At 37.4% G+C, this 27,613-nt stretch overlaps 1 protein-coding gene across 3 annotated transcripts; it reads left to right on the top strand.

The window, feature by feature from the left end:
• Nucleotides 1–181: 181 nt before the first annotated feature.
• On the top strand, nt 182–26,995 carry LOC592902 (nuclear receptor ROR-beta). 3 transcript variants are annotated; one of them, XM_792403.5, is made up of 6 exons: nt 182–491; nt 19,484–19,895; nt 20,249–20,430; nt 20,863–21,102; nt 21,492–21,744; nt 23,110–26,995. In XM_792403.5, exons 2-6 carry the CDS (start codon nt 19,637–19,639, stop codon nt 23,355–23,357), a joined length of 1,182 nt encoding a protein of 393 aa, XP_797496.1. In that variant the 5' UTR covers nt 182–491; nt 19,484–19,636; the 3' UTR covers nt 23,358–26,995. The 3 variants fall into 3 exon arrangements, with proteins under 3 accessions (XP_797496.1, XP_011662830.1, XP_030847748.1); XM_011664528.2 differs by lacking the exon at nt 182–491 and adding an exon at nt 9,442–11,204; XM_030991888.1 differs by lacking the exon at nt 182–491 and adding an exon at nt 16,928–17,460.
• Nucleotides 26,996–27,613: the final 618 nt, after the last annotated feature.

Genomic DNA, 27,613 nt, shown 5'->3' with positions numbered 1-27,613 from the left:
AGAGAGAGAGAGAGAGAGAAGAAAAGAGTCGATCAGGTGTGGGTTTTGTTTTGTGTTTGAGTGTATACGTATTGCGCGAGTGTGCGTGAGTTCGCATTTTCGTATGCATTGAAAGCGTGTGTGTGTTTATTTGATTGTGAATGCGCACACACACACAAGCAGGTTCTTAATCCTTTTGCCTACGTCAGACGGATCAGTTTAGTTTCCGAGAGCGGTACCGTTAAGACGTGTTACCCTACTAGAGTACGGGGCTGGCCCTCGTACAACTATAAAACAATCAAGCTGACGAGGTAGCAGGATCTACCGTTTATTTATAAAACCCAGGCGCTGGTTTCGTCGTGGGAACATACAAAATACATAGAAGAAGAAATATATCATATTTTTATACGCCGTAGTCATCTTTAGAAGTAACGATAGTGTGTTTCATCTACACTGTATCATCAATTATCATCAAGCATCTTCATCATCGGACAGGGCTGGACCCTTTCAAGGTAAGTCTTGAGCATTCCTTCCCTATATACCCCTTCACCCTAACCTCAGCTGTGGAAACGTGGATCAAGGACTTGCCATTCCTAGATCATTTGCTTGGTTTGATATCTAATTAATTCGATTTGTACTTGATGTTGTCGCGAGATTGTGGTAATGAATAATGTGTGGTGAGCGCGTTGAGGACGTGAGGGTATGGCCGGGTCACGCTGAAGTGCCCTGGCTTGACAATGAGTGGGTCTCCTAATGATAGAAGACCAATTTGCATTTTAATGCGAAGGACCGAGGATGTGGTCGACAGGAACATGTTACTTGCATTTGAAATCTAGACCAATGCGATTAAAGACGATGATAATGGTTTTCTGGAGAAGAATCAGGTTTCCTTGCATTGCACCGAGAAAAAAATAGCCCCTTCGTCTTCAAAAGTAAAATGTGATTGACGGTGAAAATGTTGTGCCTGAATTGATTGCGATATTTTGTTCTTCACCTTTTATCCCACCTGATGCGTGTTTAATTTGTTGAATACGGCATAGTTAAAATTTAATGTTCACATTATTATTGAACGCCGAATATACTTGTATCGAATGTATCGAGAATCAATTCTCAATATTTGCATTAACCCGCCGTTTAAATCAAATTGTACGGATTAAGCTATATTACGTTGTGATGGTTACGAATTGTCAATTTTGTTTTTATCTCTTTGAAAAGAAATCTTCTTAAAGTGATCTTGATGTATACTAGATAACCAATTATTACAAATTAATAATATTTATCTATAACAATTAAGTCCTACTGGCAAAGGTGAACAAATATAGTATTGAGATCTCTACTCATTCGAATCTATTCTCATTTAGAAAATATCTTTGTAGCTATGACACATGGAAACGATTGCTGCTAAAATGCTCTCGTATTTTCATGACTCGATTGAGTTAATAACTTTTAAGCAAGTGCTTTAAATCAAAGTCTTGTGCTTTCCCATATAATAATAATAATAAGTTTCGATTCATTTAGCGCATAATAATTCCCACTTAATTCTCTATTCATTCTCTATACCCATATTTATGTCCAGTGTTCGGCCATGTGTTTGACTTTCAGTAAAATGTGTCAGTTTGTAGTCGATCATAGTCACGTCAACAAGAAAAACCAATTTTTTTTTTTGCGAGCACTCTTTGCCCTCTTATTTAGGGATTCATTTGTAAAAGGGAGGGAGAGGTATAATAATGATTTCAGTATTTGAACAGACATTTCACCAAAAATAGTTATGACGTTCTGTCTGAGGCGGAGTGTGAATCCCGTAAGTCAATATAACCATGTTAGTAAAATCATCCATGATAAATGTACCGAGCACTTGTTTATTCATTGTTCTGGTTGGGGTCGGTTGATAATGTTCCTACGTTCGATTAGGGCTCCCTGAGTTTACTCTGAGATTTTGACATTTCATGTTCATTATTGGGCATTAGGAATGTATCAAAAATCACTTTTTATTTCATTTGTAGTCATTACGCATGATATATCTTAACGTTTATGTCATACGACATTTTATTTTGGGGAACTTTAGTGTCGAGTTTGTGCTAATTTGCATCCATGGTACATACTCGCATCCTTAAGTTAAGTAAAGTTTTGTACCTCGGTAATTTCATGGATAATTCATTTCTGAAAATGATAATGAACACACATGATTCAATCCAGAAAAAAGTAGATTTAATTCTGCGTCGGAGCAAACGTTGAGTACATATCTAACTACCGTGGGGGCAGGGATGTCAGCGAGGGATGGGGCCTCCGAGAAATTCAAAGGGACACCAGCGGTCACCGAGTTTGGGTTTGGCGTCGCCTGTTCATGTTCCATTTGAGCTTTATACATTGTAGCTTTAGATTATCTTTGATGTGTTAAACCGTTTTAAACCTTCCCATATATAAAGATTTAACAAAAATTGTGTACTGTGGGATTCAAAAGAATTATCATTTCATCATGATATATTTTTCTTTTTTCTTTTACATCCAGTGAAATTTAATCATCTGCCTTTTGATTTCGATTATTTTCTTCATTTCACTTTGTTGCAATACACGCTGTGTTTTGAACGTCTGCGGGTACCAAACATGAGTATCGTTCATGGTTAATGTATATATCTCCTTGAAAACTACCACGTGACTATGACGTAGGTTCCCTCAGACTGTCCTTAGGTCGATTCAACAAAGGGTAAAGATAAAAAAAATTATCATCGGGATCAATATATCTCTACTCCAGCATGTCTTCGGGCATTTCTTGTGATAAAATATGGCGCAAATAACAATATATGAATCATATTTCTTTTGCTAATTAGATTTCCAAAGATCGTGAATCCTTGTTATCGATGTGCTCTTTGAGCCTGTGGACATTTTTTTGTCAAGCGTAGACATTCAGAATATGGCCGAGGGGGTGGACCAGTGGCTTTGAAATCAGCGTACAAAACATGATTTACAGGACTGGAATCAAGAATTAGGACATTCCCATCAGTAGTCTTAATTATAATGCCCGCAAGATTTTTTTAAAAATGAGATGAAATGCTGTCCACCATAACCAAGCAAGATGCGACGAGAGATTTGAGAAATCTATATGATATCGATCGAGTGCGCACTGGGCAACGAGATGTTCTCGCATGCTATCGAATGCAGAATAAAACATCACTATTCCCCTCATTCTCTTTGTTACTCTACCTCCATCACACCCCTCTCTCTATCTCCCTGTCTCTCTTCCTCTCTTCCTATCTATCTATGTCTATATCTATATATTATTTATTATCCATCCATCTCTCTATCCCTTTCTTCTCTCCCCCCTCTCTCTCTCTCCCCCTCTCTCTCTCTCCCCCTCTCTCTGTCTCTCATTTCTCCCTTCTCATTGCATTCCTTTCACCTTTCACTTGAGGCGACAATCCACGGGTTGAGCTTCGTGGGCAGCTTGCCTTAAAGCCAACGTGATGTCTCAACCGCGTCGATAGAAGACGGGTTCTCCATTATAGACACACACCATCCTACAGGTTGCACTGTGATCCTTTTGAGAAAAAAGCTTATATGATGATCAACGTGATCCAGAATGATAAGTAGGGAATAGACCACTTTGACACATACAGAGAGAGATAGACAGCGACAGAGAGAGAGAGAGAGAGAGGAAGATAATTATACAGACTGATACTAAAGACAAAATTATACATACATGTACAAATATTAGAGAGAGAGAGAGAGAGAGAGAGAGAGAGAGAGAGGCTTCCAAATACATGTAGATGTCGATACAAATGTACCTAAATAGTAAAATAGATAGGTAGGTTTATAGATATACAGTGTATATAGAAATATAGACAGATAGAAGGATAGGTAGAAACAAGAAGGATAGGTAGACACAGCCAAACAGAGAGACAGGGTGTGAAAGCCTCGTTCCCTTAACGACCATTAAGATGATGGCAGCCATCATGATCATTGACGGATGCGAGTTAACATTTCAAATAGGCATTGCCGTCTTCAAAACAGCTCCCAAACCCAACACAAATATGTTAATATTCGAAAATTGTGCATAGGGGGAAGTGAATCGTATCTACGACACTGTGAAATGTTAATACACTGTAGAGGGTAGTCATACAGTAGGATATAGCGCTTCACGCCACATAACCCTTACCCCATAAAACGCGGACTTGCTAATGCCTCGTTATCACTCTGTGCCAAAAATAGAACAGCACTTGGACTTCAGCCCTCAGTTTTCCTTCATAGGATTTAAGCAAACAGACAACAATAAATTGCCCCGAAAATAAATTTGCATGTGCGTCACTATCATATTTTCATTCATTTCGTTTCCGCACCGAGTGGGTTCACTCAATCTTTTGAAGAAAAATAAATAGTATGCAAATTAATTTAATCGGTGCCATATTTGTATAAAGTCGTTGAGATGTGACAGCCGAGTTTGGACTGCCTGGTACGAAGGGTAGTGAGAAAAGCTGAGCTGGCTTCGGTTGGTAGTACACTCACGTGATTAAGGGGGCGTCATCAGAACATTCCTCATAAGGGGGGGGGGGGGTGCTTGCTCAACAAAATTTACTTGCAAGTGTCGGTGACCAAGAAGCAACGCTAGAGTATTCGATTTTGCCAAAATATATCTTTCTTTAATATTCAGCATAATTTTGACTTTATTTTGTTTGAATTGAAATCAAGTATGTTTCTCTCTTTGGGACACGTAATCTCTGAAACCCTAAACATGCTTAAAAAATGAAATATGAAATGCAACCAGTTCCTTTTCATCCATTATATTCTTCTTTTTGTTCTGCTTCTTGTCTCTTTTTTTTTCGTGTGAATTCATGACGTGTCACGTTACGAAGACTGGAAACGATGCAGTCACAATGTAAAGTTTAAGGATCACCAAGTTCGTAGAATCATGATGCCTAGAATATTTCCGTCATGTCTTCATGTTGAAAGGTCGAAGATATGCCAAAAGAACTCGGATACCTTAGCAAGATGTATAAGGTTCGTCTTTGTTTTATCTTACCCTGCTGGTCACGTGTTCACCATCGACCCGAAGCATTAGTAAGGTGTCCTTAAATCGCAAAGGCTTAACGAGGAAAGAGATACGAAACTCTTCCGGTTTCGTATTTGGCAGAATGTGAAACATTAGCTTTCACGTTCAAGCTCCTCGGGTCCAGTGGTTACAATCAGGGGTCATTTTCATCGTATTATCTCCGACTTCTTTGATTTCTTTTATTTGAAGACGTTTTCTGTATATTTCCTGTATTTTCATCTCATCAATTGAGTGTCCTTCCTTTTATTTGGAACAACGATGTGTTTTACATTGCTATAGTTTTTTAAATAAATGAGATTGATTAAGTTGCTCACGAATCTATCATGAATTGTTTTATATAGCATGACGTAAAGATTCAGGGGGAAAATACATTATTCAGTGTGCTAAGAGATATAAATTGCCCCTTTTTGTGCTGATAACTCCTTGGTATAACCATGTCTCCCTAATTTCGATAAGAATGCCTAAATCACCCACCAACTTTATAGCCTTTTCTTTGGAACAGAATATATCACTTTGTTTTTGTTCGTCAATTTTGGTGTCTCAAATACTTTGCTTTACAATTAGACAATTAAAAAACAGTCCTGTACATCATTTCATCCCAAACATGTACATCAACAAAACGTATTGTCAAAAGTTTACAGCTATAATTCGACAGAAGTAAAGGCTGTTCAATCAGAATCTTTATATCGAGGATCGGTAATACAACCTACGTTTTTCTTCCAGTTCCCTAAACGATTGGTCTTGCATTAAGTGTTATGTCTTCGAGGGAAACGTTGTCAAGAAATGTTCTGCAAACTCCCTCGTGATATATTCAATTGTCCAATGGCATTGACTAGCGGTCTTAATAAGCATCAAATTTCGTGTATCTCGTATCCAAGCTGTCAAACCATCTATCTTTTTCCCTTCGCTGTGTACTTAATTGTCATGGTTTTGCACGCTAAATGTATTAGCGAGAGGGATCAGCGAATGAAAACAAAGAAGTAAGATGAAATAAAATATATATCTAATGAATCAAGGCTAATTAAATGCCTTAGGCAAAGGACTCGACGTAAAGCAAATTTACAAACACGATGGACGTAAGATGTACATAAGTGTATATCCATCATATTTGGAATGTATACAGATTGGTAGATAGTAAGGATGTTGCCCTAAGATTTTGATGTCATTCTCATAGAATTTGCAAAGAGCAAATTCATGTCTGTTGATCTTCTCTCCAATGTCAGCCCTCCCCTCCATGTACCCATAAATTCCTCTCTCACTCATTTAGCTGCGTATTTTGTTACATTTACCAATCGATCTGATGTGAATTTTTGTTCCATTTTCGATGTTGGTTTCTATTTCTCCTGTCGCGTCTTTACTTAAGATTCTCACTTCAACTACCTCTTCAGCTCTCTGTCGGTCTTCATATTCTTCAGGAACCTTGAACGACTGATTAGGGATTCTCCCCTCTATTAAGATCGGGTATCGTACTACCATATTTGGTTATTAAAGGGTTTGAGCGTACCCATTCAATCAGTGCAACATTCTCTCTTTTTGACAGTTGTATAATGCATATTTCGACCGTTGAATAAAGCAAGCAAGCCTTTCCATGCATTTTTTAAAATGAGAACAACGTGGATTACATATCCGCTTGCCTGAATCTTTTGGGAAATAGTCTCTCTCTCTCTCTCTCTCTCTCTCTCTTCTTTTTCACTAGGTCAAATTAAGCCAACGGGTTGTTCTATTTCTCAGCCCGGTTATTCTCCTCAGTACACTCCCAAATACAACAGCGAGTAAAAGTAATAGATACGTTAACAGTATCGAGTACACTGTCAGGCAAATCATCAGTCGCCACTGTTATAAAACGGAAAAAGTAGGTAAATTAACACAGACAGTGAATTAAGAGTCCTGATACAACGGATTCATTCGATTATAGTTTCTCTTATTCTGAATAATTATGGCACTCCCTTTCATCAGTGTTAACCACCAGCTACTCATATGACGATATGTATATATACACCAAATATCTGTTTCTTTTTCCCATTCAGAAATCCCACAGCATTGTAACGAAAATTTTCGGGGGGGGGGGGGTGGTTCGATTCGTTTTTGTTTTCTTCCGGGAATCGTGGGGATCCCATCTGGTCACCAAAAGCACAGGGGAACGCAAGCAATTTACTTTTTTAAACCTTAATTCTCTCTCTCTCTCTCTATCTCCCTTTCTTTTCTCTCTCTCTCTCTCTCTCTCTCTCTCTCTCTCTCTCTCTCTCTCTCAGTAGGGAGGGACAGTCCCCTGAATCCACCTTTCCCTCAAACACAGATAGAGGGCTCAAAAAAAAAGAATTATCTTCTCGATAAACACTGATCAAAACGTTACACTATACCCGTACCTGAACAATGAGACACATCACATCTTAGTAATTGCTTCGTGGTTTTCTATTCATCGGCAGTGGACCGCCATAGGTCATTATCACATCAGCAGTCCAACATTGTATCTTCATATTTTCTAAGGCTTGTTTTTGCAAGATTTCATTTCTCTTGTATCCCGTGATGTTTCTAGGAATACCCTAGTCCCTGGATATTTGCATGCATTAGCGCCCGACATTAGCCGATGTACCGTTGACCTGTTGCCGATCTTGAAGGAGGTGTCCGAACGGGGAAAAAAGGGGGGATGAGAGCGGACAGGGGCGTAGGGTGGATGTAGCAATTGAGGAGGGGGGGGGGGGGGGGGGTCACGAGTGCCATGGGGGTATTATTAGGTGGATAAATTGCGAGAGGACTATGCCATCGTCGGAGGGCCAGGATGTCGTATCTTAAAAAAAAAAAACATTGTCCCCTCCCCCTTTTCGGCCATGTTTTCTTCATTATCTTTCCCCTGGTTTCGCTATTGCAAGAGGATTATTGGTATAGCTATGCCTCTAAGGTCTGGAGCTTTTATAAAATTATGCATATTTAATTAGAATACGTTGGAGAAAGCGATGGAAATGCAACTTAATTTATATTTCTCGTATCAGTTCTTTGCTTCTGATTATTGATTAATTTGTACCTCGATTGAATTGCGTGGATGAATTGAATAGGGAAACTCATTGAGGAGCATAACTAGATGCAGCGTACTTTCATAATTAGAAAACAAATTGAGCCTGAAAAACGAGGACTTACCTTGTAATTCTGCGAATCACTTCTAAAATAAATTTCGAGGGATTATATCATTAACGAAGTTTATGCAAGCCGGAAAATTAGACCCCAGAACGAAACGGGTATGCTTTATTACAGACATATAACTCTGATCGAATTGCTACTTGCCCTAAGGACTCGCCGTTGATAAATAGCCCCAAACCTTCTCACCAGTGTCTCCCCACAAAAAAAAACGCACTCAATTTGACCCATTTCTCGACTTTTTCAGCTAACGCGAAATAAACAGGGGATTCATTTACAAAATTAAGATGAGAAGAAAAAAAAACTTCGAGTCTATTCTTTATTGCAACCCTTCATTTTCTCGTTTTATCTTCTCTTGAAAATCCATCACAAAAAGTACCCGTTGCTTTGGTAGCAAACACGAACAAGCTTATATCCCGCGGATATTCATCGAATTTGAGTGCTTTTCAGTGTAATCGAACACCCAATTTCTTCGTTTTCCAACAACACCATGAACATGTTTGATCGCTGATGAAGCGAAAGAAAAAAAGAAAATCCCCTTTTTATATAATACATGTACAATGAAAAACATGAAAGATCAAAATTTGTTTACGCTTTCATTATTTCCCGCCTGAACGCGGGCTCAATGGCCTTCTTTTTCACGTGTGTGTCTTGAAAAGATTTTGCAATATTATCTGCATTTGTTGGTACAAAATCTTGCAATCGATAGCGGAAAGCTTGAATGTCGAATTGTTACGTAGAGTGTCAGGTGTTTGATGTACGAATCGTTCATAACAAGTTTACATTTGTTAACAAAAGAAAAACATGAGAAACTGAGAGGAAATTTGTGGTGACACACAAGGAAAAGCTTCTGGCATTGGAACAGGCGGGCAAGATGTAAAGAACACGCAATTCATAGGAAAATTACTAACAATGTACCACGACTAGCAATATAAAATTAACCGGAAGTTAAAGAACTGTTTGTCCTACTATCATGTATAATCTAATGAAATGCAGCTAAAAAGTTGAAGTAGAGATGTTAATATTCGATAGGAGAATAATTTTTTTGCACTGATAAATAATAATGGTCACCATACAGAACTGTTTGGTGTGACAAACTGTGGAAGACAGAAATATTTCTAATGTTTCTAATGCAGACAATTCACGATTTGGTCTAGCGCCATCTATGTCGTCTATTAGCCACATTCGGAGAAGTTGCCTCCACACATGCAGGGAATCGGTGAACTATACCTCATAGTTATATCTCCAAATGTGGCAATCAATTGTGTTTCTCAGCATAACTATCCATACAAATGTGATGTTTTGTTCATGATACCAACAATAAATTGCTTGTTCATGTACTCCATGTATCACATGCATTTTCAATGTAGGCCTTCTTATGACGGTTTCTAGCTACCTTCAGTCACACCGCTAACCGACTTTGAATTAACCGACCGATTATGTATCACTCGGTATAATCATGAACCTAATACATGTAATCTTTCGTTCAGTCTCTTCTCGGTCTGGTGTCGGTCTTAATATCGGTGTAACACAGAATCATGAGACGCTTCAATAATGTACGCCATGTACTTTGAAGCTGCACAAGGCGTTTTAGATGTAAACATTGTTGAATGGTTTCATGATCGTTAGGCGTAGTTACTGGAGCACAGGGGCACATGCCGAAGAAGTAGAATAAGAAAGAGAAAATGGAGGAGGAGGTGGAGGAGGAGGAGAAGAAAAAGACCCTCTTTTTTTTTCTTTTCTCAACTCCGATAACGTGCATGTGTGAGCTCTGTTTAGCATTTATGTTATATGTTTTATCACGGAGATATGCTCGGAGAACACATCCTCATTAAAATGGACTCGACCGTAGGCCTACTTTATGCAACCCTTTGTTACGTAATGAGGCCTTGATGAGCGCGAAGACTGCAATCATAATCTTTGTAGCAGACACATAGATTGTGACTAACGAGCTAACTTTATTTTCTAAACTTTAAAAGCGTTAAATCAATAATAAGCTCGTATAAGAATTCGTAAACTTATTTTTTAAATTTTGCATAGCTCCTAACAACTATACCTCTCGGATCAAACCGATTCACTATGTAGACTATATAGTCTAAACGATGATAAACCTTATTGAGTCTTCCAAACAGTTGTATGATTCGGATGGCCTTTCCATAAAAAAAACTCATAAAAACTGTTGAAGACCTATACCTGTATTTGAGGTAAAAAATGAAATGTTCTCAATTAACATGGTATCTTGTAATTATCAACCCAATACAACCGAATTAAAGGCTGAATGAAATCTATATAGTTCTTGAATTCACGCCATTTCTGGCAGATGAGCAGTGGAGACCTGTCAATTCGTCCATCATTGATAAATAATTGATTGAACAAGTCGGATATCTTATCGCCTTTTCTGCCTCGAGTTCGAAGAGCCTGGGATTTCCCTGATAAAAAAAAGGAAAGTCGATGATAAGTGTTTGGTCATCACCCCCTCGCAGACACAGGTGGGTGCAACAGGCAGACGGTCTCGTACACCGTGCGCTGCCAGCTGTTGTGCGGCTCCTCCATCGGCGGCGACGCACTCGATCGTACTCGAGGAGTTCGCCCACAGACATAACAGATTCCGGGTTGTATTATTTTGGCCGAAGCCCGTGATGTCAAGCTCGCACGCACGACACATATGTCATCGTCTCGCGGCTAGCTGCAGTCACAATATCTGGGTCAAACATGTCAGAACGGTCATCTTCACACACTACATGCATGCCCCACAACACCGTCGCCAACGCTAAAGGCTCTTGATTCGTCATCTTGTCTCGTTAATCCTCAAACTTTTTGACAGTCATTTGAAAGATATTTCGCACCAGGTGATCACTCCAGGCACGGAGGATGCAGACACTGGGGGTTTACCTGTCTTCTTGTGCCTATGTCATTTATTTAATGATGTCAATTGTCATAATGAGATATTGCTCAAATCCTGATATTGTCTAAGAGACGTGGTTTTGTTTGAAACGTAACTTATCTGTAAACTGCAAGGAGAACGGAACAGACGTTTGAAGTTTCTGAGGTAGGTGACCGTACTAGCCTATATCATATGTTTATTAAAATTTCATTCATTTCTGGAGAATTTTTTTTTAATATCATGCAATGCTTTTCATAAGCACCAAATACGTAATTTGTTTTGAGATAGAAATACATCTAGAGTGTTTTCCTACTTGCAATTTCATTTTTTTCTCTCTGACCCGTTTTGAAACCTTATATTCTTCTTTTTACCTAATTGTATCCAGGACTTTCCTAACGTTAATGTTTTCACAACATAAATATAGGTCAAAATGTACGGCCTCGTTCGAGGCCGTACTTCACAACTGAATGCACATTTTCTTTGAAGAGGCCTAATTAGAATAAAAGTGAAGCCATAGATTGTTATAAAACAAAAACTTTATACAATCGTAAAATGTATGGAATTTATGGGATTTTCGTGTGCAGCTATAGCTCATGCTGCCGTTGTAACACTGTAAATTTCTTTCTCAATTTCATAACATCTCGATCCCCCATAACATTTTTTTTTATCTCGTTCTTTAAATCAGCAAAACCGACTTTATCTGTATAACCAAAAAGCGTAACATTTTGTATGCGAAAGGACTATTCCCGTTAGTTCACGAATGCTAGCAATCGGATTTGATTACTTTTTTCGCCATTTTTATATCCTCCAAATAATGATAAGGCATTGGTCATTCTTCATACATGGTGACTATATGCAAAAGATGGACATGGATGGGCTACCGCAGACAGTGCGTTTAAACCTCGTTGCGAGTCACGTTTTTATTGTTGGCTACTTATCGCGACAATGCGAGAAAGACAGCAAATAGAACTGACCCAAAAGTCACGCAGCATTTGGCGTGGAGGTGCCATCAATGTCTTCGTTGTCATTATATGCACTGTATTTTCGGCAATGATATACATTGGCCTACAATTTGTAGGATTCTGTTGGTTTTTTCTTCTCCTTTTCCGATGACCACTGTAAAATGGCTCTGTTATATTTGGGAGGTTAAAACGATTAGAAAATAATGAAAGACAAAAATTGAAATCGAGTAGCCCGATTGTTAGAAGAACAGGAATCCCACAGCATGATTTTTATAATGTAATCAAATTAATGTATTATCTGTATATTAAGAACGGGGTAAGTTTAAGGGGGGGGGGAGGAGACTATGAAAAGAAGAAGAAAAAAAAGTACAGACAAATAAAAAGGAAGATTCTTGTGTTTTGAAGAGCGTTATGTGCCTAAGGTCTGCCGCTCCTGGTTTAACGACAAACCGCCATTCAATATCTTATTTTATTGACATAACGGTAAGTCGGTAAGATTACGTAATAAAGATTAATGATGGCAAGTGATACGAGATAATAGCATTTTTTGCTGGGTTCTTAAGATAAAACTAAATAAAGGACGTCCTATGCTGTTCAAGGAACACATCAAGCTGTCTTTTTCATAGTATTTTTCATAGTATACTGACCAAATACCAGCATTAAAGTGGTAAAACTTTAGGCTACAATTAGGAATTACCGTGTCAATCTCCGATTTTCGATATCCAGAATTTTGTAAACACAATTAAGGATAGGCCTATGTTTAAATTACAATCTCAAATACAAAGTACACTGTATATGTTTACTTTTTAGAAGTAAAATGAATTTTGCATGAGTTATTCGACATGAGTTTCCCAAAAGTCGCTGTTGCAATTTTTCGATTTGTTGATTTTTTTTTTATTGCGTTAAGGTTTCTTTCTAGACTTTTTTTTCTTCAGTTGATTCGAGTCCTAAAGGAAAAGATTTCGACTCTGCTGCTTGAAGAATATATTATACAATTACATTGCTTTATTATCGATTTTTAAAGAGATTTGAATGAGTATGGGGGGGGGGGGTTTGAAATATCTTACAATATTTTCAAAGAAAATCTGTAAGGGCGGGTTGTAAGAGGGAATATACAACAGAGAACATGAAAACGCAATCAAAATGTTGAAATCATTTAGCTGCCAGCTGCTCCCCCATTTCGATGGAAATTGTTCATGTTACACCTGATGATTGTGACGTCTCAGAAAATTTGCATAATATTTTATTCTATATACCATGTGAGTCAAAAAAAAGTTTACACCTAGAAAAATTGCTAATTGTTTTTAAAATCATCTATGACCAGTAAATTATTATACATCTTATGAAAGAGTGTTTTATCCCAAATCATTTGGTACCATTTTTGTTTGGTATGTGTTCACGCTTGGATGAAAAGGTGGCATTGTTTGCGAGAGTGCAAAAATCGACTTGCGCCAAAGTGATACCTTCAGTATGTATTATGTTGGGATTAGTGGAGTGAGAGAATGGATCGAATGTATCAAATGAAATGCATTGCATATGTTTTTTGCAAAGGGCAAAGTCACACATACCCACGCACACGCGCACGAATGTTCCTTGATATTTGATATTCGATATTTGATATGTGTGGCATGATTAATTTTGTTAGGGGTGTTATTTAGATCTGAAAAGACTGAATTAATACCCAAATCCCAATTGTTTTATTCAAACGTCACATAGGCAACTTTGGCGCAAGTCGATTTTTGCACTCTCGCAAACAATGCCTCCTATACACCCAAGCGTGAACACATACCTCACAAAAATGGTACCAAATGATTCGGGATAAAACACTCTTTCATAAGATGTATAATAATTTACTGTTCATAGATGATTTATTTAATAATTAGCAATTTTCTAGGTGTAAACTTTTTTTTGACTCACTCTGTATAATGGCGTCATAATTAGTCTTTGAAGACAGCCCATTTCCGATGAAAAAGACAATAGATGATAACGAAGCTAGAGAGAGAAAAGGGCTGGGACTCCATGGACATTTTGAATCTGCCAATAACCGGCAAACACTAGGGGTGGGGATTGCTTGGTGGTCTATTTGTTAATTTCCATATTCTTCGATATCGAAATTATTCATATAAATACACGAAAAATGAGGGTTTGGCTTATAAGGAATATAGGCCTAACAATTGATTTGTTTTGACATCGTTACTATCGTGTGTCCAGTATTTTTTTGGTTTCCTATTATATCCTTTTTTTTCTAACATCATGATTTTACTGGTATGTATTTAAATTGACGAACCAGGGTTGTTTTGTGAGTAAAGACGTTGGAGGCCGAGCCTTCGTACACACATCATTTTTATTACATAACGAGTGGATGTTTAGTGACTGGTACCCATGCATGGATGGCGTATTGTCCAGTAGAAATACCAACAAAATATCTTGTTTTAAAGAGGCATGCCTATATGGTTCGAGAGTTAAGTTTATAATTTGTCATGACAGAATAGTCTACAGGATATGTTGATGTGAACACGTTCAGCAAAGTTGATTTTAGATAACGAAAGGTCGTTTTGATACAACTGACTAATGTAAATTCGTGTCTGTTCGTTGTTTGTTTGTTTTCTTTTTTGTTGTCTAAGTTAAATTCTATTGTATTTTAGCTTGCGTTTTGAATTGTGACTTTAAAAAGCCAAAACAAAAAAAAATCATTTGAAAAAAGTAGAAGAACAATTATGATTTCACGTGTCCCCCTTCCCCTAGCTGCTATACAACGCCCTATACTTGGCATCCTTCATTATGACAGTAATGTCCATTTCATCAGCAGCCAACTTATAACTAGCAAAAGCGCAAGCATGACAATCATGTACTGCATTGTTATTGGTCATGAAATGGCGCCGCGCAGGTAGCATGAGGTGTAACGTGGTTGAACTCTTGTCACGTTATATCCAACGAGGCGCACTTCTCCATATTATGTGTAGTTTGTGTGCACAGACCGCGCAGTGGCACTCGAAGTTTTTAGATCGAAACAATAATTATGGGCTGACGAATGTCTTCATAAATCATCACAACATTTGACCATGGCGGCAGAGGCTCACAATATCTCGCTTGGATGATGTTCTTTATTTCTAATCGGGTGACGCAATAGTTAAATCCTTTCTAGATACATTTTATTTCTTTAAAGGTCTACCTAGTGTAGCTGCAGCAGTATAGCTTGGATTGGTGTCAGCGATAACCTTCGTGTGTGAAGGCCGACAAAAGAAAATTGCCTCTTTTTTCCAAACGGCATAATTCATTTTCAGAAACTCCTTTTATCCGCCACTATTCATGCATTTGCTATAGATTATGTATTTCTTGTTTATCTGGAATAATGGAATACGAAATCCGTTTTAGTCCTTTTTATTTTATTTGACTGTTTTCTTAAACAAATGCTAATTCAGCTGAGCATCTCGTACCGATAACGATCCGATAATATGATAAGGGTTAAAATAATCCATTAGAGTAGTAAAAATTTGCATCTGCTTGATTAAAATCAAGCATTTCGTATCATGCATAACTGGTTCGGTCACCGATACCTCGTCATACCTCAGTTTGAAAGCCCATTTAAAAGGAATATCATGCAACATTTACAATTGTTAACAACAATCACTAAATTCGCCTGTCGCATATATGGAGACACCATTATTATGCAGCGGTTATTTTTATGATTTTGGCAGGTAATCTATGGATTCAGGCTTCAGTGGAAAACACACTGTACTTTTATTCTCAGCAAAACAAGTCAATTATTGGAATTGGAATGGAGAAATAAAAGTTGTTAATCTTACGATAAGACCTCTTCAAATCGTGTAAATTGAAGCTTTTGTAAAGCTAATTAATAGTTCGATGTATGAGGGTTCTTGACCGATGTTGACTGTCTGAAAATTGATTGGATTGATTTTTTTCATGACACGTGTCACCCCCCCTTTTCTACACACACACACAAATCATTAGAAGACTAGTAAATTGCGTTTCATATGGAACTTTGGACTTAATCATAACTTTCTATGGCATGACTGGTGTAACGTTGCTTCTTGAACTATTACGTAATACGCTATGTGTACGCATTGAAATTGGCAGCTCGGAAAGCCTCGTCCTAGAACGTTCGGAAGGCCTGGTTTTCTGCTCGCTTCCCGTAAAATCTTCTGAAAAGGGCTTGTATCACGTCTCGCTGTATCTAGCAGTAGCTTTTTCAAAACGCTATTTGTTTCTGTTGGGACTATTTTTGTTCTCGAGACACCATTAATGCAATCAAATTAATAAGTAGTACCGTACTCTTCTACCAGTCCTTCCCCTCTGCTACCAAACTTGACCATAAAACATCCGCATCTATTCATGGCGGTACGGGTTGGCATTAAAGCAGTTAGACGCTCTCGGGATTTACTCAAGCGTACACGCAGTACCAACATGTGGACGGTTCTTATTATTACGGTTATGACTAACCCTGGGCTACACCCAACACGGAGATCAATGATCAATGAGACGATTTGAACCATTTAAGTTTTCCTCTAATCCTTCGTCCAACCGTCCAATACAACTTTGAGAAGAAGTAATCATCGAAAAAAATATACTTTGGGACAACAATCAATAGGCTGTACTAACCAGTGCGAGGCACTTTTTGTTACATCGTATGACTAAACATTACTATATGCTTCACATAGAATGGGGTGTAAAACACTCGAGGCAGTATTTTGAACCAGTTACGAAATATTCCTTTAATCCTTCCTCCAATACAAAATCATAATTTTGTTAAACCTGGGAATAAAAATAAAAATGACAACGCTGTACCAATGTGTGGCTCTTATTGTTACATCGTATGACTAAACCGTGACAGGCTACACCTTGAATTAGGTGAAAAGCAAAACGGCCCAATTCCAGTCAATTTTATGTGTAATCTTTCACCAAAACATATCTGAGAAGAATAATAGAAGAAATCCAACGTGAGATGAGTTAAAAACATACACCATTCACATCTCTTGTGTACAGTTAACTCCACCTTGTTGTGACTAATCTAAACTTTTGTTGAATGCATCACTTCTGGCCAATCAACAGTGTCTTTAACTTTGTTGTCCCTGGTCATCCAGCTTTTAGAACGGGTAAACCCAGTTGTTTGGTACCGCCTATATCGGATTCTTTTTCTTACTTAGTTTGATCATTTTGTTTCTCTTGTTTGGTTTGTTGACCACGTACACCCCAAGGCATTTCAACTTTGAGAGTGGTATGTTGCGCACTTCGTCTCTAAAAGGAGGTACACGATGAAGTATCATAACGACTAATTCAAGTTGGAAAGGTCATTTCTCGTGAGCATCTTTATTCTAATCTTCAATACCATGCCGCTTTGGTGTGACTTATTTGTGTAGATGCAAGGATGCTACTCTGAACAGTTTTGGTTATTCCTTGTCGTGCATGTCTTGGAGATGATAAATGTTTTCAATGATCTGGTAAAAGGCTAACCCCATATTATTTATAACAGTTATATGGTGATATTGTTATATACGATAAATATATAATAATAATATTATTCATAATTATAGTAAACATAATTTAATGAGAATATAAATAGTTGTATATTATCATAAATCATTTATGAATATATCATTTAATGATGAGGATGGTGCTCTTATTAAGTTACACAACTTTATTGAATAAGTTAATAATGTTACTATATCGCAAACCTCCATTGCATTATGTAAATTCTTCAGTGCGATGCATTACTCAATGTGAAGGTAAAAATATCAACGAATATGGGAAATAAACAGTACACTTCTAAAGTACATCTTTATTTGAAGTTTTTCTTCATTTTACCTCTACCTGTTATCTACAGACCTCGCCTTCAGCAATTGGAAAATGAACAATGCTCTTAACACAGTTTTGAATAACCCGTGGGTTTCACGAAATTCTGTTCTTGTATGGAAAGAAAACAATTGTTCTCCTACACTTGAAATCCATATAGAGAAAGACATTTCACCTCTTAAGTTTCTCGTGCGTGCGTGTAATTAACCGATCGCATTCTCTGTGGTACTTGAACAAGTCACAAGTGGCAAAACTCATTAGCCGCTAGTCTGCTTATGAGAATAAACCTGCATAGAAGCCCTACAAACAAGCATATGTTTTATAGCAAAACCTTGACGATTTACAAAATATATATTATGAAATATATTCCAGAACCTTCCATTATTTTGTTGTGGTTATTCATGGAAATAGTGAACAACTGTGGAGTTCCATCGCCGTGGAATCTTGGCTAAGGAATAATATTTTGGGGAAAAACAGGCTATATATTCCACCTGTTCATTATTGAGTATATACCTCCTAAAAGAGGTACCAGTACCATGAAGTTTGATGGGCCTATTACACACGAATCGTGAGGGATATTAAAACTCATCATGTGTATTTAACATAATTGCAGAATAATATAATAGTTGAGCAAAGATATGAATTTGAAAGCGGATGAATATCTTTAAACTAACATTATGTAATGACCATACCCCCGTTGTATATGGACTGGCCTTGTGTTTTGAATCATAGGCACGCTTGAATACCCTACTGTATGCATATGCTACATGATTTGTTTTATGCTCGATGATATTCTGTATGTCATCATGGATGATTACATGAGTCACGTTAGGAAATCCATGAAAAATTCATATGAATTGCTCGTGTCTTTACAAGGCACAATGATCATATTCAGGCAGGAATTACTATCAGTTACATAGATTATGTAATGGTTTCCCTTGTGTTGGGTTGGAAACTCGAGGGCCTCCCCGACAAACGTCGGAGAACCCCCGAGAGGGGAAATGACACATGTACCAGGCTTGGAGGGTGGCAGCAAAAGGACAGACACAACGAAACCCTGGTACCTAGGGATGACCAACGATTGCGTTGGTAAAGTCGACCACCGGCCACTCTTTGATGTCTCCGTTCTTGGCTGAAATTAGAACATTTTCTTAATTATACAATTAAGGATATTGCAGCCTCTTCCCTGGTGCTTTGCCAGACTTCTTCTACTTCTCTGTCTCTCTATGTCTCTCTGTCTCTCTCTCACTCTCTTTCATACTCTCTCTCTTCTTCCCCCTCTCTCTCTCACCCCTATCTCTCTCTTTCTCTCTCTCTCTCTCCCCCATATCTCTCCCTCTCCCTCTCTCTCTCTTCTGGTGGTTTGTTTGATTGTTTTTGTTGTGATTGGTTAGTCTTAGTTTTTTTGTGTTGTTATTTGTCGTATGTAGGCACTGTGTTGGTAAGAAATTAAAGTTTGTTAGTGAGTTATTGGCGTACTATCAAGCAAGGCGATGCCAAATATAGATATTCTTCTCATGAAGGTCTTCTTCGTAACTTGTTCCTTTTTCCTTAAGTTAATTTTGATTTAAAGAGGAGCGACAGTTGTGAATGCAACAGTGAAACAGCAATCAAAATTTCGAAATAGATCTGGCACTAAATGTACTCCTTCTTCTTGCATTGTTCTTTCAGATTATATCCAATTCGTGGTGGTCACTTTGTATTTCCCTCACCAACCCATCACCCGACAAGTCGACTTTGCGATAGTCAACAACGCCGACTTACATCATTATCTAAAGACATCGACCCAACAACAAAACCACCGTGGACATCGTCCAATCCAAGATGGCGCCCATCAGCAAGAAAGCCCCCATTAAACCCATCCTCCCCTCGTGTCGTGTGTGTGGTGACGAGGCTTCTGGGATACATTACGGGGTGACGTCCTGTGAAGGGTGCAAGGGATTCTTCAGACGCTGCATCGGGAACAAGACCCTCATCGTACAGTGCCAGAAGGAAGGACACTGCGAGATTGGGAAGAACACTAGAGGGCGCTGTGCACACTGCAGATACCAGAAGTGTCTTGCCGTTGGCATGTCTGTTCATTGTAAGTCGATGATTTTTTTTTTCTTCATATTTAATGCTTATTTTAAAGTATGATTTTTTTGCATCGGGACATATCAAAACATTTTTCTAATTGATCGACTATTTTTGATTATAATAAAAGTTTTATCGCATATATTGCTGATTATAGATTGAGCTTTGTACCTATACAAACAATGACATACATTACACAATAAAGTGTTGTGGAAGGCACTAATGTATATCCTTCCTATTAGAAGTAGCATGAAACAATATTCCGGTCAATGAAAAGGTATGGCGTTTTTTGTTATCTATGTATCATCATAATGTAAACTTAAACCTTATTCTCACCCTTCGCACCTTTTTTCATACCCTCAGCCGTTCGCGTAGGACGTTACTCTAAGAAGCAGAAGATGAAGAACCTTGCCGAGATCCAGAGTCTGGCTACTCCTGAGCAGATCGTCGAGCGGGAGAGGAAGGATCGCGAAATTTATGCACTCATTCAGAAGGTGGTTAACGCTCATGACGTCACCAGCTCCAAGATGACAACAACTGCACACGTAAGTCGAGTTCCATGCATTATTTCACGAATCTCTCATGTACAAGTTTACAGACATTATATGTTAATGTATAGTCATTTTCATACACGTGTTTAATGGGATATCGACGAACTTGTCCTCATGACTGTTCCGTGAAACGCTTCCCTTTTGTACGTTCATGATAACGTATACATGGCATTAGGCATTAGGTGATCACTATATTCTTCCCATGATCTCCCTTTTGCCAGATGTGTTTTATCTTATCCTTCCGATCATCTGTTTAATGGTAATTCTCTCTTTCTTTGTATTCAAGTGCTGTATTTTCATTCCTTTGTTTTAATATTTCATGCCATCCATTTACTATTCCTGACGTCATTATTGGGCCAAATCCACAATTTAAACCATGGTTCTTACAGTTTTCCCTTCGTTTTTCTTTCCCTTTCGGCATTGCAGATCAAGCTGAAGCAGGATTCCCAGCAGATGCATTCCGAGAGACTTCCCGTAGACCTCTCCGCCCTCTCCCTTCCCGGAACCAATGCCTGGTCGCACTTCCTGGATGAACCATGCGACCTTGGGGACTTGTACTCCAGGATCTGTACCGTCAAAGGCTACCTGACCGACGTCCTCACACCCTCTGTTGTCAATGTAGTGCAGTTCAGCAAGAACCTACCTGGCTTCTGCGATCTCCTGCAGGTATGCGATCAATCTTTTTAGATTTGAACGGATTAAAAAAGGTTGTACATGCAACTCTGACAATTTCATTGCTTTCACTTTCCTATATTAATAAAATTCCTGATTAAATAAAGTTGAAAATATCTGCGGTTTTGTAGGAGAATAATGCAAGCTTTGTTACACATCGGGAGAATGTTTGAGTACTCGGTTTAATACTTAAAATTAACATAATGGGGTCGCTGATTAAGGCATTCATAGAAATCTCCCTTGATAAGTCGGCATTTCACCATAATAACGATTGAAGGATGGATATTTGAAGCCCGAAACTTATGGTCCCCAAGTTCTGACAAGTTATGCACTAAACCACATAGTTTCTAACTCCACAATCACCCTACCACTTATTTCTATAGGAGGATCAGATGACTCTTCTCAAAGCTGGCTTCTTTGAGATCTGGCTGCTGCGAACGTGCATGGAGATCGCCTTCACGTCGGACTCGGTGTCCTTCGGAACGGATCACGGGTACGCCATGTCTCACCTTAGCATGCTTGGCTGTGACTACAGGTTCTGGGACGAGCTCTTTGACTTCTCCAGGAGCTTCAACAACCTCCAACTGATCAAGGAAGAAATTGCTCTCTTCACCACGGTTGTTCTTTTCAGTCCAGGTAAATGATCACTTCTAGTTTCAAATTCAGATTCAAACGCATTTTCTGCCATATTATCGTCCTTATAACAAAAAATACACTGTGTGCACCATCAAAATGTATTATGTACAAGGCATAAAATGTTTCGCTCACGACTTCCGGTGAATTTAAGTGTAAATATCTGAATGGGTTGATAAATCGAGGCTATCGGTTAGATCTGTCTCCGCCAAATCTTCTTGCTGTTTAATTTCGCAGATATAATTCACAAGTTTCGTGTACAAACACCTGTCTGTTTGTCTTTCTGGTGGCACATATGAAAACTATTTTTTTTAAATTAGGATCTACAATATTCTTCCCCTCTCATTCGTTTCAACTTGCGGAATATATATTCCATAGCAGCTTAGAACTGTTTTGTGATTATTTACCAACTAAAATATCAAAGAAATAGGATGGACTTTCTGAAGGTTGTACTAAAACTATCCCTGTGTTTCATCTCTCCTGTTACTTTAGTTATATCAATTTACTGTTCATATCCTGGTTATTACATGGTTATTTTGCTACGAGTTTTCCAATCCCATTCAATTCAATCCGAGGGATTTGGTAGAGCGGAAAATTTTATGGAAAATTAGTGGCGCTGTGCAGGTGAAGAACATGTTTACTCGATTGATTATTCATTAAAGAAAAAAGTGGGCGTTGAAGATAGCTAAATTTAGGTTTGAATTATCTGCACGTACTCAAGAAGATGATGAGAATAATCAGGCGGGAGATACATGTTTTAATTGACGTAATTTCAGGTGTGAATAGTAAATGAAATAAGTGGATGATCCTACCGGGAATGAGTCACTGCATACAATAGACATACCAAAAAAGGGAACCTTTTTTAGTTCAGTGGATTCTCTTAAAGCGAAACAATAAGGCTCCTAGTACGACAATTACTAATCAGATTCTAGCTTATTACTTCAGGCCAGCCTTGATCAGCAATCTAAGGACATCTTTACATTCTGACTGAAACTAATGTCATCCAACCTTGTGAAATCCACTTTTATTTGTAATAAATGAAATGACTTATTTGCGTGATTAAAAATAGACGTTATGTACATATAGGCAAGGCTTTTATAAAGTATTAAATGTAATGATGAATTGTCGTTATGACAAGAAAACAGAATATAATTATATGGCCTCCTCCTGGTAAGGCACTTTATAATTCTCGGATTTATTTGAACAGAAATTGATTGAGAGTGTAGTTTAAAAATAGGACACAATACGCGAACTTTGCACTAACTTTGTTTCTCTTTAACGTAGGCCTAATCCCCAATAACTATGAATACCAGCAGTCAATCAGTAAATTAACCATACTGTTTCCTTCTTTTTATTTTGTGTTTGTAGATCGCCATGGACTTGTGGAACCCGGCAAGGTAGAAGTCCTGCAGGATCGTTATCTGGAATGCCTCAAGAGAGAAGTGACGCGGAGGGACTGGAAAAACAAGCAGCTCTTCGCAAGGCTCCTGATGCAGGCCACCAACCTACGGGCAGTGTCCGCCATCTTCTTCAAGAGCACGTCCGAGTTCAGACACGCATGGCCTTACATGGAGATCCCGGCTTTGCTGCAGGAGATCCTCAACTATGACTGCTGATAACAAAGCAAAACACTTTTAAAAAACATATCGACGGACAATTGTTGTGTTTTCAAAGTGGCTGTGAAGATTGACTTCTTTGTGTGCGATGTTGTTTTTGCACGTGCATGTGAGCTGTCGTTAGGACACTTCAGTGTATGTTCTTTATGACTTGTCTTTTGGGTCTCACTTGTTGAACGATGGTCCCATTCATTTATATTTGTGTCATGTGTGACGGTTTGCTTTGCTTGGCCTTAAACGCATCTATAGTGGGCAGTGTGTGGTAGAATAGAATCGCAACAGATATTACTATACTATGAAGACATCATGTGGAAATCCTCGGCCTGGCGCAGACGATTCGCACATGACAAGTTCTTCGTATTTAATGTGTTTTGTATCTATTACTTCTTACTGTGGCCATGATTGCACAGGTTTATCATATTTTACATCTGTAGTGATAAAGTCTCGCTCAGTCTATACTAGTGTAGCTTTTTAGCATTCATCCTCTGCTGGGCAGATTGAATTTTAGCATCTAGATAACAGCATTAGAGTGCATGGTCAATGTCTTGATGACATTATAGCACTGTTGAACGGTGAACGTAGTTCTTAATCTGTTTCTAGTTATTAGAACAACTAGCACACGTACATGAATTCTTGACATTATACATTCGTATGACCATGTCTATCTATGTGTAACATCGTTTGTTAGTCATGTTATGCAACACATAACGAACATTTAAAGAGGAAATCAGATTCTTGAAAAGAAACACTGTTGTTTTGTTGTAGTTTTCGAAAGAAAATACCAAAATGACATAGATTTTTGTACATAAATCTCTAAGTAAGGTGATGGTATGATTTATATATATAGTTGCGCATGGTGTATATGGATGGAAACGCCAAATATTATGAGAAGCGAATATGTAAATAAGATATATTTTATCTATATGAAACCTTGATGAGACTGAATTCTACTCAGACAAGTAGAATTAAAAGAAATATGAATTCTCACTATAATTATATCGTTTTCATCCGCCAGAAGGCTAGAAAAGGCAACATAACGTGTCTTGATAAACCCCGAGTAGCGACTATTTGCCTTCAAAGAAAATTAGTGATTTTAACAATAAATTAATTTATCTTACTTCAAAGTCGAAAAGAGAACATCAGTTAATAATATTAAATTTGTTATCGTCGCACAAAATGCACTGCCAATCGTCCAAATTGAAGTAGCGACATACATACTTTTCGGAACTTATCGAAATGATAATCAAATCTACAAAATCTATTGATACTGCGTGGAGTTCCTGAGCTGCAAATCATTCAGGTTTTAATATCATACCACATATTAAAATGTACTGAACTTTATTAGTTCCGAAATTTAACAGTCTGCCCCTTCCCAAAAGGACTCGCATTACTCATTGTCAAGTGTTTTAGCAGTGATAGAACAGTTAAATGAATGCATATTTTGAAAATTTGTATCAGAAACATATTAATGTATATGTATGTGTTCGTAATGTTATATTCGACAAGACTTGCCTTTTATATTTTTGAATTGATTTTAATTTGTGGTGCCTTTGCTCTGTACGCGTATATTCTTAGAACATTTTGCACACCCAAATTCAAAGATAACTTTCAGGATAGCCATTTAGTTTGATAGATTATCCTTTATATGTAGTTCATTTCTTGCCTAAGAACACTGACATGCCTTTAATTTTCCACAGCAAACGTAATTGTTATACATGTAATTCCTAGCATTAAGTGTATCGGCGGTGTTTTGTCTGTTGATACTCTACACTACAATGTTGGGGGAAATGTGTGAAGCGTTAATTTTGTGCTTTTCTCTAAAGCGAACAGAAATAACGCAATACAATAATTTTTGTGCAGATTTCAAGAGGGTATCTCAGGAGCGGATTATTATTTCAATCAATGATCCATGAATGATGACGCATTTCTTTCCCTTTTTTTGTTTTTTGTTATTGATATAAAGTCATGAAAAAGGTGAACTTGAAATTGTAAATATTTTAGCAGTGCAAAATCTTTTCCTTCTTTTTTCTTTTGTCCGAAGAAGTGCGGTACAAACTCTTTCTGGAAAAGAGCTTCAACGACATTTCAAAGGGAACTCGGCGCGAGATTGATTGTTAGATTTTAGAATTGATTAGTTTTGAACAGTTTTGACAGGTCAATAATTGTTTCTTTTTTGTTTTGTTTCTAGATTAAAATTCATAGCGAGAATAATTTTTTTAAATTTGATTCTTTTGCATTGTACAGAATGAAACATTCGTGCAATTTTGTTTTCAATGACATGTCATCGCTTTTCCACAAATGTTAATATGATTCATGTTTTTTAAGCTTAAAAAAATAAGTTGTTCTCTTGCAAAATATTGCATTAAGAAGTGTTCACTGTCATTTTAACCAGGCATAGTGAAATTTGAAAGGATTAATATTTTCTTATGTAAAGCCGAAGATATTGAATATCCATGAAAAAGACTTAAATACCCAGTATTCAATCATATTTTTGCTGATGAAGACTATTATTGTCGTAATGATGATTATGTCATGTGTACAAATGGTATCGTGTCAATGTTTTCAGATTGAAGTCTTGTCATTTTTCCCCCATGTTTTCTTGGACCAGTATTTAACAGCGAGACCAAACGAAAATGACGAGACCAAAATACGATTCAGAAGAACATGAACTTCCATGTACTAAAAAGGTTAATGCTGTCAAATCTTATAGTCAGGAAGATATTTTTGCCGACATATTTGTGTATATAGTGATGTGTCTATAAAATGCGAAAATGGTCTAATGTTAAGTAAACCCCGGATACAAAAATTGCAAAGTGTGTAATTTATTGATTTTAATCAAAGGTATGTTGTTTTCAAATTGTATATGTGCATTGTACATGACTGTATAGTGATAGTTCTATCCATTGACTTATGAACAAACCAACCTGATCACAATATCAACTCCATATCTCTCTCGCTCACTCTCTCTCTCTCTCTCTCTCTCTATTCATCTCTCTCGCTCTCTCTGTTCATCTCTCTATCTGTTATTATCTCAATCAACTTGAAAACAAAATCTATCGAAAAAAGTATAAATGGGTCCGATGGGTTGACATATTGCATAAGATGGTTTGTATAAATGTGTGTAAAGTACATTTTATGTTATTCTGCTTTCCTCTTGCTTGAAATTATTTTCTATGACTTGAAAAGGGTATCTTTTGAACATAATCACAAAGACTATCGAGAAAACAACGCAACAGCAATTTCCTGCTGTGTTACCCATAGATATAATGTTTGAATTGCGTAATACGTATTCTCGCACGAAAGGTTATGAATAAAGCTGTTGAATGAATTGATTTTTATTCGAAAGTCTTTGTGATCTCATTGAGGATAATTTATGGTAACAGCGTGTCAACAAAATATATTTATGCTTTAAATAGAATTCCTGATGCATTTTTTAAGCAACTCATGAAGTCATCATTATATAAACATATTTTTACACTGAATGCTAATCTCAAAGTTATTTATTTTCGTTATTGATTATTGCGTTGGTATTGTAATGCTATTGTCTTATCCATTGCTGTTCTGCTTCGGTTAAGAGAGATATACAAGATGAAATTATTAAAAAGATATCACGCTTTAAGTGGTCATGACTCTGTAAATATTCCTATTGTGAATTTGGTTTTCTTTCTTCGCAACTGGTGATTGGTTGAATGGTTGATTGGTTGTTCTGATTGAGAGCCACATAATGAGTAATGATAGTATTGAGCTTTTCGAATCCTGAAGAAAAAAGACCTGCAAATATCATTAGTACTATCAATTTTTATTGACTGTTATGGTTGATCGATTTTTATTTATTTTTTATTAATTGGTTGATTGGTTGCTTAGTTGGTAAATTGATTGATTGATTGAATGAATGATTGATGGATTGATTGATTGATGGGCTGGTCGATCCATAAATAGGTGATTGAACATTTGTTCAATTTTTGTTTGTTGTTTGCTTTTTCACTCCATAATTGATTGATCCACTGATATGCTAGCTCCTTCAAATGGTCATGTTGTTTCAAAGATTAAATATGCATCCTTCTCTCCATTGCAGCAAGGATAATTTAATCACGCCAATATTGGCATAGTCCCCTGTCCAAGAATCCAGAGCAATGAATTATGAAACTGCTGCAATTATAATGAATTCTTATTATCAAGGATCTTTTTTATGAATCCTTTATTTTGTTTTATTCTGAAGAAAAAAAAAAATTGATAAATAAATAAAAGCGCATTAT

Source organism: Strongylocentrotus purpuratus, unplaced genomic scaffold (assembly GCF_000002235.5).
Source record: "Strongylocentrotus purpuratus isolate Spur 01 unplaced genomic scaffold, Spur_5.0 spur5_scaffold_2, whole genome shotgun sequence".
Taxonomy (NCBI): domain Eukaryota; kingdom Metazoa; phylum Echinodermata; class Echinoidea; order Camarodonta; family Strongylocentrotidae; genus Strongylocentrotus; species Strongylocentrotus purpuratus.
This window is presented reverse-complemented; position numbering and strand designations above follow the sequence as displayed.

Bases quoted from the DNA above. Each gene is read 5' to 3' on its own strand.
- LOC592902 (XM_792403.5), top strand. From the start codon at position 19,637: ATGGCGCCCATCAGCAAGAAAGCCCCCATTAAACCCATCCTCCCCTCG. The intron at 21,103-21,491 runs GTATGCGATCAA...TTATTTCTATAG, and splicing joins GCTTCTGCGATCTCCTGCAG to GAGGATCAGATGACTCTTCT. The intron at 21,745-23,109 runs GTAAATGATCAC...TTGTGTTTGTAG, and splicing joins GGTTGTTCTTTTCAGTCCAG to ATCGCCATGGACTTGTGGAA.